At 40.0% G+C, this 17,500-nt stretch overlaps 1 protein-coding gene across 1 annotated transcript in view; it reads left to right on the plus strand.

Annotated features, from left to right (window-relative positions):
- LOC138000297 (uncharacterized) overlaps positions 1-17,500 on the plus strand; it is a 34,332-nt gene that overhangs the window by 13,025 nt on the left and 3,807 nt on the right. Inside the window, exons 2-3 of the mRNA XM_068846615.1 lie at positions 8,628-8,750; positions 12,587-12,661. Coding sequence (XP_068702716.1) covers positions 8,628-8,750; positions 12,587-12,661 — 198 coding nt within the window. The remainder of the gene's footprint in view (positions 1-8,627; positions 8,751-12,586; positions 12,662-17,500) is intronic.

Consider the following 17,500-nt stretch of genomic DNA (forward strand, 5'->3'; position numbering starts at 1 on the left):
AAATTGCTATCCACCTTACACGGATCATTACTTAAAGTGAAACTACTGCACTAACCAGTCCCTACCAATCACCTGCGTTACGTCTTTTTAAGATTTTGCAGAATCTAGTATGAAGATACATGTAGATATGCAGCCATTTAGTGAATATGGGTGAATAAGCAAATCATAGATATCGATTAGCCCATTGATTCCGGGGGGAGTTGGGGGGAGTTGGGGGGGGGGGGGGTTCCCCATTGACGAGTAGTGTTTTGGCATGCATGCGTTTCATTCCATGTAATGTATACGGTAATTTCAACAAATTGCTATTTACAATACTGGGTGTCAAGTGGATAAAAGGGTCACAAAACAAGAAAATCGGTTTTTTTTGGCCTAAAAGTAGGAACAAAATAGCAATATTTAAATGGCAATGCTTAATTACAGGGAAGAAATCTGTTTACAAACAATGCTTTTGTTATTCAAATTTGCAAACCACAGGAACAAAAGACCTTTTGTTTTGACAGCCAATGAGGCTCTGGTTGGCACATTTATGACAATAGCTGACATCAACGATATCTTCCCTATAGTCAACATTGCGAGGTTCAAAATAATTTTCTTGTCAACTCGAAGCACAAGCTTACAACATTTTTCTCCAGCAGTGAGCACAAAAAACAGGAAAATTTCCCAGAAAAACAATTGAATTTTAAAGACACAGAAAAATAGGAAATAATGTAACTTGCAAGCACTTCATCAACTACCTACTGTGCAGCTTCCTACAGTTCCCCTATTATCTAACCGCTGATTTCAATCCATGGCGTTATAGTAAAACCTCCACACAAGTTGCTTAGTAGTTGAAACTAGTAATTAAAATTTAGGAACTGGTGAAGAAGAGGATGTTAATAACACTGGCATTTCTTATAAGGTTTTTTCTTTTGACAAGAAGGAAAGTAAAATACATTAATTTTTAAAAGAACATTTAATAGGCTGAGGTTGCTTATGTTAGCTTGAGATTACACACAAAACGAAAGGAATAGCGAACCCATGTTACCTTAGCAGACTTGAACTTACACCGCGGCCTCGGCTGAACTCCCACCTCAATCTATCTATGTGCATGAAGCCCCCGATGAAAATCCGATCACGCAAGAGCGAAAGACTGTAAAGAGGTTTTACCACGAAATACTGCTATTCCGAAAGAAAAAAATGTGTACACGATGCTGTTGCTATAAAAAAATTCCTGGAGCAAGCAATGCCACAAGACATCTTCGGCCGCTATTTTGTTTGTTATTTCGCTCGCGCGCGTGTCAAAAAAGCCTGGGCACAAGCAAATTATCAACCAATCAGACAAAAGTCCCTCTTGCTGTGCCGCTCGTGTAGCACGATCATTTTGGTTCTTTTAACCAATAATATTACTGCTTTTAGGTGTTTTCGTTGCCGTAGCCGTCATCATGTGTTAAACTCCCTGTTCCCTCGGTATTCTCGCGGTAGGCCGATTTTCTGGCGAGGGAAATTATTTTACGGCTAGGCTCTAAAGTTGCCGCGGGAAAGTCAACCGAGGTGGAGTTGGAAAGGGTTTCCGTGGACTTTGTTTCGATAATCCAGATTATAATGTTGAAATCCCACTGAAGAACAGAAACTGAACAAGTTTCGGCTGAAAACCGCAAACAGCAAAGAGGATCATAGCCGCTTGTCATGGACTTTGGTTGCCTTTTCCTTTTACATTGCAAAGAGAATATCCGTAGCCAGATTCCGACCACATTTGAAACCTTCTTTGCGACATATTTTGATTGAAGTGATTATTTCGAAGACTTCTTGTCGACTGTTCATTCGAAGGTTCGACGAGTCGATTTCGTCGACGCTTGTCCCGCTTGCTTTGACTTCGCCGTCATCACATTTTTGAATATTATTTATTTAAGTTTATCGGGGAATATGTCCGCTTTTTTGCATCTCAGCGAATGAAAGATACATTTATTATCTCGATATCCTGCAGCCGGAGAGGGTTTTGACAATGTATAGAAAACTGAAAGCTTACATGTTTTAGGTGACTCGCTCTTGCAATGCCCGGTTGAAAGGTATAACAATGTAACTTCCTTTTAGGATTCGAACGCAATTCTTGTATTGTCTGGCACTAAAGTCGTCAATAAAGATGTTTGATAACAGTGAACCAAAAACCCACAACTGACGAAACAAATAATTGCATACTGTAACACTTTAAGCCAGTAAACAACGGTTTAATTGATATCCAAAACAATAACATACTTTAGCATTTTTACGCCAGTGAACAACGGCGTAATTTCGATCCTCAACAATTAAACACTGTAACATTTTAAGCCGGTGAAGAACGGCGTAATCTTGATCAAAAACAACTAGATACTGTGTAACATTTTAAGCCAGTAAACAACGGTGTAATTTGTATCCAAAACAATTACATACTGTAGCATTTTTATGCCAGTGAACAATGGTGTAATTTCGACATTTCAGCCTCGAAGCCAATGTTTCTCTTTTCCCTTTTATTTTCTTCAATCTTTCTGGGCTTAGTATTTTACTAGTAACCTCATGTCGTCTTAGGGGGCTACTTACCTAAGACATCTACCATGACACTATAATGATATACGGTACCAAAACAATATCGTGTACTATTAGAGCTACGCAAAGGTAACTTGAATCTCCTGGAAGACAAAACGCAACACAGTTGACAATTATACAGCGCTGGGTTACTGCACTACCACACGTGCGCAATGCGTGCCTATTTTTTTTCTAATACGAATTTCTGTCTTAAAAAACTCTTGTTGATAAAGATAGGCTTCGTAATCTTATAAGGAATACACATGCCAATTGTTATTGCACGATTGCGTGAACTTTTATTTGTTTGTGGTCATCTCACATATCAATAATTGTCTCATGCCTTTTTTACGTTTGTATCGCTTCGAAATTCCTTCAGTGGGAATTGACATACATTCATTTATGATTTACATAGCTTGTTATCTTCCTGGTAAAGGTTTAAGTTAAGAACCCGAACAACGTGCCTAAAATTGAAGAACGTTCGGTTCGTTCGGCGTAAAAGAACGCCTTGTATATATTTTTTTACCACTTTTCGACAAAAGCGAAAATAAAGGTGTTTTCGGAAAGGGAATGGCCTTGAAATCGCTTGAAAAGGTTCTAAAAATCTTGGTTATAAGCAGTAAAACTTGTACTTATAAGAACTCTAAGCACATCACTCAGGACTTTTAGGAATTGTGCGGTCCCGCACCCACACACCCTGTCAGAAGCATTGTATTCGGTGTTTACTTCATTATACTCTTGCATACTTCATTATACTTCGTGCGTACTTAACAATTATTCCATGAACTTGCGTTGAATATGAGATGGTAAATAGCCAACGAGGCGCATAGCGCCGAGTTGGCTATAACCAGTCTCGTATCCAACAAGCGCGAATGGAATAATTGTTTTATTAAATTCCTTGTTAAACTCTAAAAGTTAAAAAAAAAAGTACGAAATTCGAGTGAAAAAAGCGAGCAAATGCAAGCGAAATAGAAAAACCTTGGTGAGAACTGATGCGAGGTTGTGTTGATGTTGTGTTGGAGGTAAATGATCCTAATTCCCGCGTATCTTCAAATCTGAAAATGGTGGAAAACCTCGAGCTCCATTCTCAAATTCAAGTAATCTAACGGAGGTATTTGAAAAGGACAAAATCACACCTGATGTACAGTAGTTCCACCATTATCTGCAAGCGAAATGAAGCGGTAGGGTGTAAATACTATGGAGCAAACTTCAACATCAGAATTTGACGTCCAAGTTTCAAATTTGCCTTGATTTTCACATTTGAAATTGAAGTTTCATATCCAACATTAAAGTTTGACATCGGAGTTTTGAATAATACTTGACTTCGAAGTGGAAAATTCGGTATTTCACATTCGACTTTCAAGTTCAAGACAGATGGCGGACTTCAGGAACTTGACGAAATTGTTGGACTTTCGGGGGAGGCTACATTACTCATTTGCATGTGGTTATACGGTCATATCATTCCAAGTCAGATCGATACACAGTGAGTTTGTTCCACAAAACTGACGTCAGATCATTTCACTTAGAAATAACCATATAACAAATCTTTAGAATAGTTAGGACAGACTTAACTGAAAAGGGTGAACTTGAAGTTCCTTCATGTGTAACAGAACAACTTATCAACTGATATCAGAAACCCATAAGGGTTGAAACGTGTAACGCGCTTTCACAGCTTCCGAATATTCAGTGCGAACTGATTGGTTGAATGTTTCATTGCTAAGTACCATATTTGGAAACCCCTCGCTCTTGTTGTTCCAAATATGGTACTTAGCAAATTGAATATTCAGAAGCTTGTTTCCCAGCACACAAGAGGCCGTTACACGTTTCAGCCCTTATGGGTTTCTGCTGATATAGCATTAACAAGACACCTGAAAGTTTAAATAAGGTGCCCTTTACGAAGGAAAAGGAACGATTTTTCCTAGAGTATTTGTATAGCGAAAATCGAAAAGTTCGAATACAGTCAGCAACGAAAGAGCATTTGTATTAACTTTTTCTATCAACTAGACCATGCATTGAGCAGGATTTTTTTTTACATATTCATTGGATAAGAATGTAGTCTTGTCTTTTTTCAAGTTAGACTGCTCACAGTCCCTGGTAGCGAGATATCTCGCTCTATCACCGTTCTCCCCTCGTCTCGCTTGCGTGACCAAAGCAGTGATTGGATTAACTCAGAAGCCCGGATTTTTTTTTTTTTGGAAGGGGGGATACTCCCTTATATGGGCTATATAGGTATGCACGACTCCAAAGGGTATGGGTTTTTAGCCGTTTTGGTATCGATTTTGAGAGATTTTCTGAGATACGGTATGGATTGTGCACTCAAGTCTTAAATTCGGTGTTTTTTAGAAGAAGCTACATTTTCGCCATTAGGCGAGTTGACCATCAGCAGAAGCCCTGCTCAAATTATTACGCCAACCATGTAACATCTGAAATAGGTCTGAAATAGGGTATCAAAACAGGGTAAGGGTTCCAGGAAGCGGGTCACACTCCCCCTCCCAATTTTTCTGGGAGTAGCCCCACCCTCCCACCCCGGGGCACAGAAGGGACTGTGAGACATTTATTTTTGAGTGGAACAATCTGACTCCGAGTCTTTAGTGGGAAGAATTGACTTTGCTGGAACGATCTGATCGTGAACTAGAAAGACCGTATTTTGCCATCCTTCTCTTAAGGGTGTATGGAGATACTCTAAGGTGTTGAGCTATGACGTGAACTTGAAAATCCTGTCATTTCCGCCATTTTCAGATTAGAAGATAAGTGGGAATTGGGGTGATTTACCTCCAATAGTGTTTGTTGGGAGCCTGGTGACGGTCATAACGAAAAGAGCAACGAAGATAATGATTGTACCACCGAGTATAATGTTGGTAGGACCGAAGATAATGAAGTGTTCACCAGTTGTCGGAGCCACCGAATTGGATGATTTAATCACCGAGTATAGTGAAATAAACACCGAATATAATGAAGTGAACACTGAACGAATAAACCACCCCGTATAATGAAATGACCACTGAATATAGTTATTTAAGCACCGAATATCGTGACCAAAAGTATCATAAGACAGTTATGGCATTCCATACTATGCAACTTAAGAATAAATAAAGCTTGAGTGAAGTTTATTTCGTGAAAAGTTTATGGGGCGTGTTTAAAACATGAAATGACGAAATAGCGAAATGGCAAAGTGAATCCATATATATTAGCACTGGTTCCCCAAACTGAAGCAAATTAATCCCTGAATTAATTTTGAAGTAGAAACACACAGTTTTGAGTTTGCAATACATGTTTCGCATGATCAATATCCATCGTCAGTTGCGAATACAAATGAACCGCAAGTCGGTATGATATAAAAGACAGCTAAATAGGAAGTATGAATACTAAATAACAACGTGAATATGGGGTACTAGAAAATACAATGACAGAAAAAGCAATGGGTATTTAACACGGAAAAATTAAAATGTAAGTGTTAAATTAACATGATGAACTTGCTTGTTTAATGAGGGGTTTTCCGAACATATGTGTAAGGCCTCCGTGATTTTCAGTTGAAGAGGCGTGGAAGCGGTGTCAAGGATTGAAAAGCAACTCTCTGAGCACAAATCTCTGCATGTTTCTGACCCATGAGTGTGAGTTGTTATCGGATGTTAAATGTTCACGAACGCGTGTAGCAAGATGTCGGTTTGTCTCACCAACATAACAGGCGCTACAGCCTGTGCAAGAAAATTTGTAGACGACACGGGATCGTTATAAATTAGAGATGGCATCTTTGGCACTAAATAAGTTCTTGATCTTGCATGGGGCAAACACTAACTTGATGACTAAGTTCTTACAGTAGCGTTGGGTTAAACGCTTGATTCTGTGTTGAACATAAGTCGAGAAGGGGCCAACAAAAGGTAATTTGTAATACACTGTAGTGCGTGCGAATTTCATTAGAACTGGTTTCCACGGAAGCGCGCAAAGTGCGGAAAATAAATTGCTAAGGTAATGTTTTACAGTGCTGTTTACAGGACTGGATGGAAACTGATTCTTTCCCAGAATGTTGGTAAGCTCCTTAATGTTGTTGTGGAAGCCGACCAGGTGTTATTCATGATTTTAAAAGTCCTGTCCACCAACGTTCGTATTAACCCCAATTTGTAGGGGAAAGGTGCAAAACTGAGAAAGTTGGTAAAAAGGCCTGTGTAGGTGCTCTTGCGAAAAACAGACGTTGGTCATCCGAAACATGTATAGCAAACTCAAAACTGTGTGTTTCAACTTTAAAATTGTTTTATGTCTGCTACTAGTTCGCAATCCCTGAATTAATGAAAAAGAAAACAACTGTACTTGAAAGTGAAAAATATGAGCCAAAATTTGAAGAAAAATGTTTTACCTTATATTTTCCTTATGTGTGGTTTTTGTAAGGCTTTATGCGATTTTCAGTAAGTCTGGTCGTTTTTAGCGTCTATGTTATATATTTACCCAAGGCTGGAAACTCCGATGCAACAGTCGGAAAGATAAGCTGCTGTAAATTCTACCAAAAAGCTTAAATCGACCCAAAGTTCCATTCAGACCTAGGACGATAGTGCTACTATATATTTCAATCCTCATATCAGACAAAAGTTTACGGAATGGAATTGAAAAGTCACCGAACTAGGCTGGATAATATTGCTTTCCGGGGAGGCTTTCTTCCGATGTTGCGTGCACAAAACGGTAGAAAAACACCTTGACGACCGGGTGGGCTACGGTGTTTTGGTCTCAGTGACAATAGGGAGTTTAAGATCTACGACGCGACGGCAACGAAAACGTCACACATTTTGCATACTTAATGAGCAAAAACAATAGCTCTGCACGCCCTGCACGTGCAGTTTTCATTTTTGTACATTTCCTTTCACGTTTTCGGCAAATCTGCGACGTGAAATGACCAATTCTCAAGTTTTACGGAGAACGTGAACGCAAGGCAGCGAATTTGAATTTTCTGTCGTAGCTTCAACACCGCACCTCATAATTCAGTTCCTGGAAAGTTACTCTAGTTTTTAGAAGTAAGACAAGCCGACATAATGACGAAAAAGAGTAATAAACCTGAACTTGCAATTTTAAATGACGTTTTCGTTACCGTCGCGTCGTAGATCTTAAACTCCGTATTTACTCTGTAAAACGCGCTGATTGTTTATGTTTTGTTTCCGAAACATCTTTAAAACATCGGATTTCCCTGAGCCTCCTCCGGACTGCTTAGTGCTTTCCTGTGAGGCCAAAGCGCCGTGACCCACACGGTGTGCAACAAAACTGAACTTGGGTCCGGTGAGTAAGGTGTTTTTCAACCGTTTCGTGCATTCAATATGGGAAGAAAGCAAAATCAGCCAGTTTTGGCGACTTTTCAATTCATTTCCGTCAACCTTTGTCTGATATGAGGATTGAAATATATAGCAGCACTATCGGCCTTGGTCTGAGTGGAATTTTGGGTTGATTTGAGCTTTCTAGTGGAATTTACAGCAGCTTATCTTTCCGATTGCAGCATCGGAGTTTCCGATCTTGGGTTATAAATATAGATACGGAGGAAAAACACCGACGCTAGAAACGACCATGAACTTACTGAAAATCGTATAAAGCCTTGCAAAAACCACACAGAAGGCAAAAAACCTTACAATAAAACGAGGTAAGACGTTTTTTATTCAAAATTTCGCTTATATTTTTTACTTTCAAGTACAGCTGTTTTCTTTTGCACTGATTCAGTGATTAATTTGCGTCAGTTCGGGGAACCTGCGCGAACATATGTGGATTTATTTTGCCATTTCGTCATTTCGCCATTTCATGTTCTAAACACGTCCAATTTTACGAACAGATTTATCTGTCGTTTTATGTGCACCGCGCAACCTTGACAACCAAACATACTTTAGGCGACAACGACTCCTCAAAAAGCCTGCTGACATATTCGTTGAAGATGGACAAACCTTGTTTCCAGCACCTTTTTTATTCTAGTTTACTGCTGTTCTCGATACCATACATCAGTTAACACCATGGGTCAGGAACCCATAATCATGACCCAACAACTCCAGCACTAGGTCTATGTAACGGCATTTTTACAGATCAAGCTATCTTTAGACGAGTTCTCATGTGTAATAATGTCTCATTAGCTGGAAAGTTCTGGTGTCGTTTTCAAGGAAAATCATACGGATGGAAAGCTCATCAAAAAGGAAGAGTCAGTGGAAAGTGCGCCAAAGTCAAGAAACAAGATTGAATGGGAATCGCTTTCACAGGTAACAAGAATGTGAATATGGAGCTGGGAGCAAAGTAAATAAAATGGTGGGTGGGGGGGGGGGGGGGGCGGTTCGTGGTAGTAGTCGTACTGATGGAAAGTATGAGTATGATTGGACATTCGGACAAGTACAGATTTGTTCAAATGACAGATCCTAGCTGTCAAATGAAACGACTCAAGCAATTATAAACACTTGGAAATACCCAGGCTTGGACTGGAAGTCTGCAATGACGTACCGTGCGGTTTCACTGAGCTGTGCTGTCAAGCCATCTGGGCCCAGCATTTCAAAAGCCAATTAACAATAATCCGCGATTAAATACAAACCCAGGCTTGAATTTTGCTCTTCAAAAAAGCCTTAACCTTGTTTGGAGCATAAAGAAAGATTATTGATTAACCCTAACCCAAACCTTAACCGTAACCTATTGGGCAAATCCACTTCATCTGATGACACTACTTTCCCTCCTTTCCATGAGAAGCACACCACACCGTCTTAATCCCAATTCTTGCTGATCACTGAAGAGCAAAATTCAAGGGGAATGGATGGGGGCTTATGCAGAACTTGAGGCTATAGCGGGGAGGGCTTATAAGAGATGGGGGCATGTTAGAGAGTATATAGTATGTCTCCTAAAGTGATGAATGCTCAGGATTCCGTTAAATATGAGTATTGCGATTGAAAAAAGGTCATTACGATACATATGGCGTCAACGAAAAACCATGGTGTAAGTATAATTCGATGGTCTCCTATCCAGATACCAACCCGCCCGACAGATATTAGGCTGATTTAGCAACAGAACGGGAACGTCAGTGGCGACGGCGCGCGCAGAAAAAACGCCAATGAGAATTCACAATACAGTAGACTCCACTCTTTTCTTCTCTTTTCTAAATTTTCATTGGTAGTTTTGCTGCGCGCGACGACGCCACTGACGTTCCCGTTCTGTTGCTAAATCAGCCTATTAACTTCAGTGGACGTTTATCGTAAAAGCATCTAAGGGTCCCACGGATATGAGGCCTGTAGGACTCTGTGGACCTTAACTGTGAGTTCCAGCTCCTGTTGTCAACTTACTTTCAAATAACTGCTGCCACAATTTGCTGTGATAGTTGTACATAAAAGATCCAACTTAAAGAGCATTAAGGGTATAAATGTCAAGAACGTTTAGACGTAAAAGAGTGGTTTGTTAGAAGACTTGACATCAGTCTTGTGATATTGACAATAACAGCTCGGTTTTGAAGGAGATATCTCCTTGAAGGAGATAAGTCCTATAATTAGTTTGTAGTTAAGCGCAGTTGTAAATTTTGTATTTGTAAGCCTTACCGCAATTCAGCTTTTGGCTGCAAGTTTTTAAGGTGAATAAACTATCTATCTATCTATCTATGTAGGTAAGCTATATTCGTAGATTTCAAGTCTGTATATGACTCTTTCACAATTTACGATAAATTATCTCAGGGCCCAAAACTGTGGAATTCTGTGCCTCTAAGGATCAAAGCACTCCAGAATGTCAAACGTTTTAACACCGCTTTTAAAAAGAAAGAATCAGTTGAATCTCGAAATGTTTCCCAAAACTCTCGACCTTAACCTGTTAGGCTTGTTAGGGAAGTAAAATTACCGTGTTCGACCTGTAAATTCAATCAGTCAGGGGTATCCTCATCCTCTAAGCCCCATGGCTTCTTAGAGGATTTCCTGTCTATGGTTACGAAATTATCGTTCTGTTACAAACTTTTAAAATATAAACTCATACAAATGAAGAGAAACAAGACACGTTTCCTTTTCACCTATATTTCGGCAGAGTTTACCGGCCGGGTGAATGGCCGTTACACGTGTATCGCAACCCTAATTACAAATTTAAATATCCAACTCAAAAGCCCGCGCGCCACAACACCTTGCAAATCCATAAGGCCTGCGCAAACCGGCAAAAAGAACTATATATTGATCAGCGTTTTCGTTGTCTATCAGACCTAGTCTGATTACAGAAAAAGACACTATTATTTTGTCCTTGGGACTTAATACTTTTTAACTGGTCCGTCCATGGAAAAAATAAAGGTTTACTACAGACATTAAAAGAACTATCATTTCGTTTTCCTGCGCAGGCGTTTCTATGCGTTGACCGCCGATTCAGCAAGCTTCTCACCCTATAAAACTGCCTATGGATCGTGGATCTTGAAAGTGATTAGATCAGCATCGCAAAACAGAGCGCTGCCGCGAAAGATAAATAATTGCATCACAAATCAGTAAAATGTCATTTTCCACTGAATTTGTTTTAACATAAAGACAAGGTTTTTTTTCGATGACAAATTTTATTAAGCTTTTCACTGTTACTACCCTAAAAGAGGCTCTAAGGCAGCAAATAGGCCGGGGAAAACTCGACAGGCAAGGCAAGCCGACTGCAAAGTTACTTCTCCATCTTGCTCACCAGCTGCACTGTCGCGCAGTTTTAAAAGCGACAGTGGGTTTAAGCCTGAATTTTTATTGTCTTAGGTCAAAAAGCGCGCACTTGAAGGTTTGATGCTGGTGATTTGTTTATTGCACATGCAAGCTGCTATTAAACCTCAATTCCGAAGATCATTGTCACACCTTTAATAAAATTTCCACTGGGCTCCTTTATCCTCATTTCGAAATTTCCATTGTAGGGATTTCCCGTTCCCCACTCCTCGATTCCCAGGTCCTTAATTTAGAGAAAACCTTTAAATTTCTTTATTTCACATTATCTATTTTGTTATGTCGCACTTCTTACCCTGCATCTCGCATTTTCTATTTTATGCCGTATTTTTCATCTCGCATCTCGCATTAGCTATTTTGTTATGTCGCATCTTCTACTTTGTTTTATAAAATAATTAGGATAGTACACGCACTCTCCGCATTGGTCAATAGCTGTGTTTAGGTGAGAGTATGGAACACGGCTGTGACATCACACTAATTTTGATTGGTTATGTATTGTCAGATGCGCGTTTTGATTGGCTGGTTGGAAATATGAGCGTGTATCAAGAAAATCTGTTTCAATCAAGAAGTAAAAAACCAGCATTTCCTTCATTTGTCGAATTATCTTTGAGGAATATTTTATAAAAGCAATAGAGGACTTTTTTTCGTGTTTTCATAGCCTCATCTAAACACGAGGGGGAGTTGGGAGAATTCGAGACATTTATGCAAACCCTCGACTGCGTCTTGGGTTTGCATAACTGTCTCGAATTCTCCCAACTCTCCCACTCGTGCGTCCTCTATTGCTTAAATGCTGAAACAACTCAAGCAATTATATATACTTGGAAATACCTAGGCTTGGAATGGAGTGATGTACCCTGCGGTTTCACTGAGCTGTGCTTATATCACTGTGCTATCAAGCCATCTGGGCCCAGTATTTTAAAAGCCATTAACAATAATCCGCAATAAAATACAAAGCCAGGCTTGACTTTTGCCATTCAAAAAAGTCTTAGCCTTGTTTCGGCCCTCCGGACACAGGCTATCAGTTCATATACCTGCTGTACATAATATAGTCAAAAATGCGTCAGCAATAAAGCGAGCTGGAAACATGTTTTCAGCTCTGCGAGAAAAAAAACGGCCGGCAAAAGCCGTTTTGGAACGGAGTTGACCGAGGCAGAAATCGATGCTTTGGTGGAAGAGTTGTTGATCCTGGAGTTTTTAATAAAACAATTATTCTAGTCGGGCTTGTTGGATATGAAATGTTCATAACCAACTCGGCGCGTTATCTATCGCTTCATATCCAGTGCGCCCTCGTAAAATAATTGTTAAGTACCTGCACTGTTGAGACTAGTCCACTCACCTCACTGATCCAAATCGTAATTATTGGTATTATTATCATTGTCATCGTTATTGTTTTATTCTTTAAGGAGAAGCTGAGGGAGATGTTTGGGCCGAGACCAGAAAGAACATCGTTTCAATTTGATGATGACAGCCTGTCAGAGGTAAATAAATAGTCAGTCTGTTTCACTCTTCAATTTTTGTTTCATTTTTTTGTTGCTCAAATGACGTACAAGGGGAGAGATAAGTAAAAAAGAACAAACAGAGAAACGACGAGAATGTTTGGATAAATGTCTTCACTTTCCTTTTGTTTGTGGCCGTGTTAAAATGGATCACATTTCCAATCAGTTTGGGCGGACGTTAGAAACGTGTAAACGTGCAAGCAGACATATTGCGGGATCGACGCAGTGGGCGCGATTCCCAGAATCAACGTCCTATGTGGCTTTCAGCTTTTCTAATTGATTGATTGATTGATTGATTGATTGATCAGTTTATCTACCTCTCTTGCTGCTACAGCTGAAATACAAGGGCACCAGCAACTATATTATTGATATTTATAAGTACAAAAGTTGTTTCGTTAAGTCCTGGCAACTACTTTAACACCGCTATTAACAACAGAGCCAGAGCGAAGAAAATACCCGTGGTGGGTTTCGGGGGGAATGGGTATTATGTTTGAAAGAAAACCTTTATCCCGGAAATTCTTCATTAACTTTTGGCACGATTTTTCCCGCCGTTGACTGAGGGGCAGCAAGCCTGGACGGCTAAGGGCTACATCATATGGCAGCCCAAGGAAAATGATGTTAAATGCCCTCTTTTGTATCGATTCAAGGGTTTTGCTCAGATAAGCCGGAAGGCCAGACGGGTGCTGCACATTCAATAACTGATCTAACCAGGCTACAGTACACTTGAACCAAGTCCTACCAGGCCACGCCACATTTCCTTAACACTCTCAATGCGTATAAACGCTTATTAGGTCTTGCAAGGCCATGTTCGCAGTGCTTATTCCAGGACAGGTCACTAGAAATAAATACACCTAACAACATAGCAAGCACCCTTATCTAAATGTTCTAGAATACAATAAACTAAATAAACTAGAGCGTGTGTCGTAGATTTGCCGCAGACGGCAAACTGTTTGTCATCGGGTTGGTTCACCACCTGCTTATATAGTAAGTTGTGCGTGAAACCCTCCATGATTTTAGCCAGCTGAGGGGTGAGAGTTATGGGCCGCAGGTCTTCTTCGGCTGCTTTAGGAGGCGTAGTCTTGGGAATAGGAACAACCAGAGATGACTTGAGTTGACTAGGGACCACGCCTTGTTCTAGCGATGTATTGTACAAACCAGCAATAACAGGAGTCAACTCGAAGGCAAACAGTTCCAGCACTCTACTAGGGATACAGTCAGGACCACTGGATTTTCTTGTTTTTATCTCGCGCAATACCTTGAATGCTGTTCTTGAATCAACTAGAAATTCTCTCGGGACCTCCACGGCGATGTCGACGAGCGTCTCCAGGGGCGTGAAGTGTGACGTTAGGTCATACAAAAAGGTGTTAAACGGTTCCGCTAGCGCATCGACAGGAGGAATGTTTTCATCCAGCATCTGGTGAAACCATTCATTGCTCTGTTTTCCTCCAGTCAAACCTTTGATTTCCCTCCACCAGCGTGCTACGTTGCTCTCTTTTAGTGCCTCTACCTTCATTAGAGTTGTAGGACCTTTTACACTGATTTACCACTCTTTGCACTTTGTTTCGTAGATGTTTAAAAATATCGGAGCCGTTACCATACAATCATAAGCCTTTTGGCGCTCTACCGGTACTTCGGTTTCCCTTTTCATCAAAAACCAACAATCAGTGAACTTACCTGCTTTTATTGATCTTAATTTGACTTTAATTTTAGTCTCTTCGATAGTTAGAGTACTTCCGCGCCGCTCTAGTTAAGTTGAAAACTGACAAAGTGATTCACTGTAAACAGAAAAGGTCTATTTCCCCATATTTGTAATGGTCTTAACGAGAAGACAAGTGCTGACTAAATTCATCATCTCATCCAAGACACTGCATAGCTGTTAATAGCAGTCTATCGCATGTGTAATTGCTTTTGAAAGTGCAATAAAACGCAAATTAAGGCTATATTTACACAGCACCGGACAAATTTTTGCACGGACGAATTTTGTACCTGGACCGCCTGTTTACATATGGGACAATGCAAATTCTGTTACAGATCACAATGGTATTTACATGGATCCGTTCAAATTTTTGACATCAGTCGCGGCATTTTAGTAGCTTTATTTAACTCTCTGCTGTGATTGGTTTAGCTAATGCTTTTAGCCAATCACGTTGCAGCAAGGTGAAGTACGCGGCAAATCAAACATGGCGGCAGACAAAAACGTTATGTGGACAGATAAATTAAATGCGTTGTTGCATGTAGTTTTAGACTACAAAGTCGGAGAATCAGGCCAAGGAGTTGACTGGGAGACAGTGAGGAGCAAGTAGGAAGACATAACCAAAATGTCTTTGGAAAAGTACCCTGATAACGACAAGGACAAATTCCCCCGAGGCGGCAGGAAGCTTCATCAAAGGCAATCCTAAACAAACTAAAAAGTATCGTGCTTTTTGTTTTTGTGAAATTTGATTTTAAACAGAGGGAAATGTTACTTTATGGAAGTGAAAAATTGCGACCTTGAAACTTCTTTGCTTAGCAACCAAAAATAAATAGCTGTTCAAAAATTCGTCCAGTTCCACCGTTTCCGTGTGAACGCAAGGTGGAACCGTGCAAGTTTTTGTCCGTGCACAAATTTGTCCGGATCCGTGTAAACGGGGTCTAACAGTGGGTCGCACAGGACTCGGCATTAGGCAATCTTTGCTGACGTCATTGTTACTGACAGAGGGCATCATGCTATAAGCCAATATCAAAATTGAAAAATACCATAATACTCTTTGTTTGTCCCTCCCAAATTTTGCATAAGCATTGTCTTTATTTTCTCTTGGGACTAACAATGGTCCCAAGAGAAACTGGAAACAACGCTTAACCCATTGACTCCCAGGGGTTCCCCATTGACGAGTAAAATCGTCTGGCGTTAGTCTGGCCGGTTTGGACGTCTAAGGGTTAACGCCGGTTTGCACGGTGCGATTTGTCGACCTGATTTATCAGCCCGAAGGCGGAGCGCAAATCTTGCGATGAACGACTGATTCATGGAAATGAAAATCGGTCCGATTCAAAAAATCTGTAGCAGTGCAACAAATTTTTTGGAGTCAGGCCGGCTGTCATGTGAATCAAAGGGTATGCGACTGGGTACTGCGCATAAATACTTAACAAATTGAAGCGTTCAAAATGGCGGATACTAAAAGGACAACGGGAAGATCTTCAGCGGAAAAATTACACAACCGGCCGACAAATCGTACCGTGTAAACCGGCCTTAAATCATGCAGAATTTTAGAGGGACAAACAATGAGTATTATTGTATTTTTGATATTGACTAATTCACAAATTAACTTCAAATGGTACAAGAACTTGTTAAACTTAGTTCAATCTCCAGATTTAAGCCTTTTAGCTTTTATGGCGAACCAGTCATTAGCCATCAGAAACAGATAAATTCTTGGGTGTCAAAAGCACTAATGATCCCATGCATCATTTGTAAATTTTCAAAGCATTATTGCTCAGAGATAATCAGGTTTGTTAAAAACTGGATCATTGAATAATGCAATTCGAGAGTTTTGATTGGCTAAGCCATCATGGGTTATAAGCCATTATACCATGATCTACAAACACAGCAAGCATATGCGTGATTTTTTGCCCTTTTTATTTTTATTGTAGTCTAGTTTTCTATATTTTGGGGGCGTTTTTAATAAAACAATTATTCCACTCGCGCTTGTTGGATATGAGATGATTATAGCCTACTCGGCGCTACGCGCCTCGTTGGTTATCTATCATTTCATATCCAACGCGCACTCATGGAATAATTGTTAAATATCGAGTTCAAGTTTTCAGAGATATACAGATTACTTCATGATTGGTGAGTGCGTACGATCTTTATTCACGAGTTGTGAAGGATGGCGTAAACGAACGAGTGAGTTAAACGATCCTTCACAACGAGTGAGTAATAAAAATCGTACAAACGAGCCAATCTCAGCCAATCATGAAGTAATTTGTTTATCATATAAGTACAGAGATCATAAAGTTAACGAGGTAAGTGCTAATCAAGAGGCTATCAAACCACCGATCGTGAACAAAAGCCCGAAACAAATAGCAAAATGTTTTTGAAACAAGACGTCTATAAGGGCGTATCCGTGGGATGCACAAACATGGGGAGAGATTACCAGAAAGATAAAGCTATAATTTAACTAGACGTTATCTGTTTAAAAACAAAAAGAGGTTATTTCTTATTATTAATGCTACTGAATTATCCAGTGGAAACAACGAGGCCCTATTATAGGGATATGGGATATTGGGGGGGGGGGGGGGAATTAACGGGATTCAGGATATTTAAAACACGGAACTGGTATTATAGTGATACAAACCACGGGAATTAACGGGATACAGGTAAGGATATTTAGAGATAGTTAGATTCCTCCCTCCCCTTATGGGTCCTCAACAATCAGCACAGCAATACTACCACAATTCAGGCGTTATCCTAGACGAGGATACGTCTCTTGAACACCATGTTGCTGCTATTTGCAAACCCTGCTTTTTTCATTTAAGGAATGTTTGCAAAATCAGGAAACATATCAGCGTTAAGACCTGTGAGACACTTATCCACGCATTCATTTCTACTAAATTAGATTTTTGCAACTCGCTTCTTTATGGCCTGTCTAAATTTTCTGTGCAAAAGCTACAACTAATACAGAATGCTGCTATGTTTCTTTTCACGATTTACTTTGTTGTCGTTTACACAACCGATTACATATATATTAATTTACAATCTTTCATCTCCCCGAGAGGGTAGGAGATGAAAGACCCTGGGATCGCAAAATCTCAGTAACGAAGACATTAATCCTTTTTTTTATACTTGAT

The sequence above is a fragment of the Montipora foliosa genome, chromosome 4 (assembly GCF_036669935.1).
Source record: "Montipora foliosa isolate CH-2021 chromosome 4, ASM3666993v2, whole genome shotgun sequence".
NCBI lineage: Eukaryota > Metazoa > Cnidaria > Anthozoa > Scleractinia > Acroporidae > Montipora > Montipora foliosa.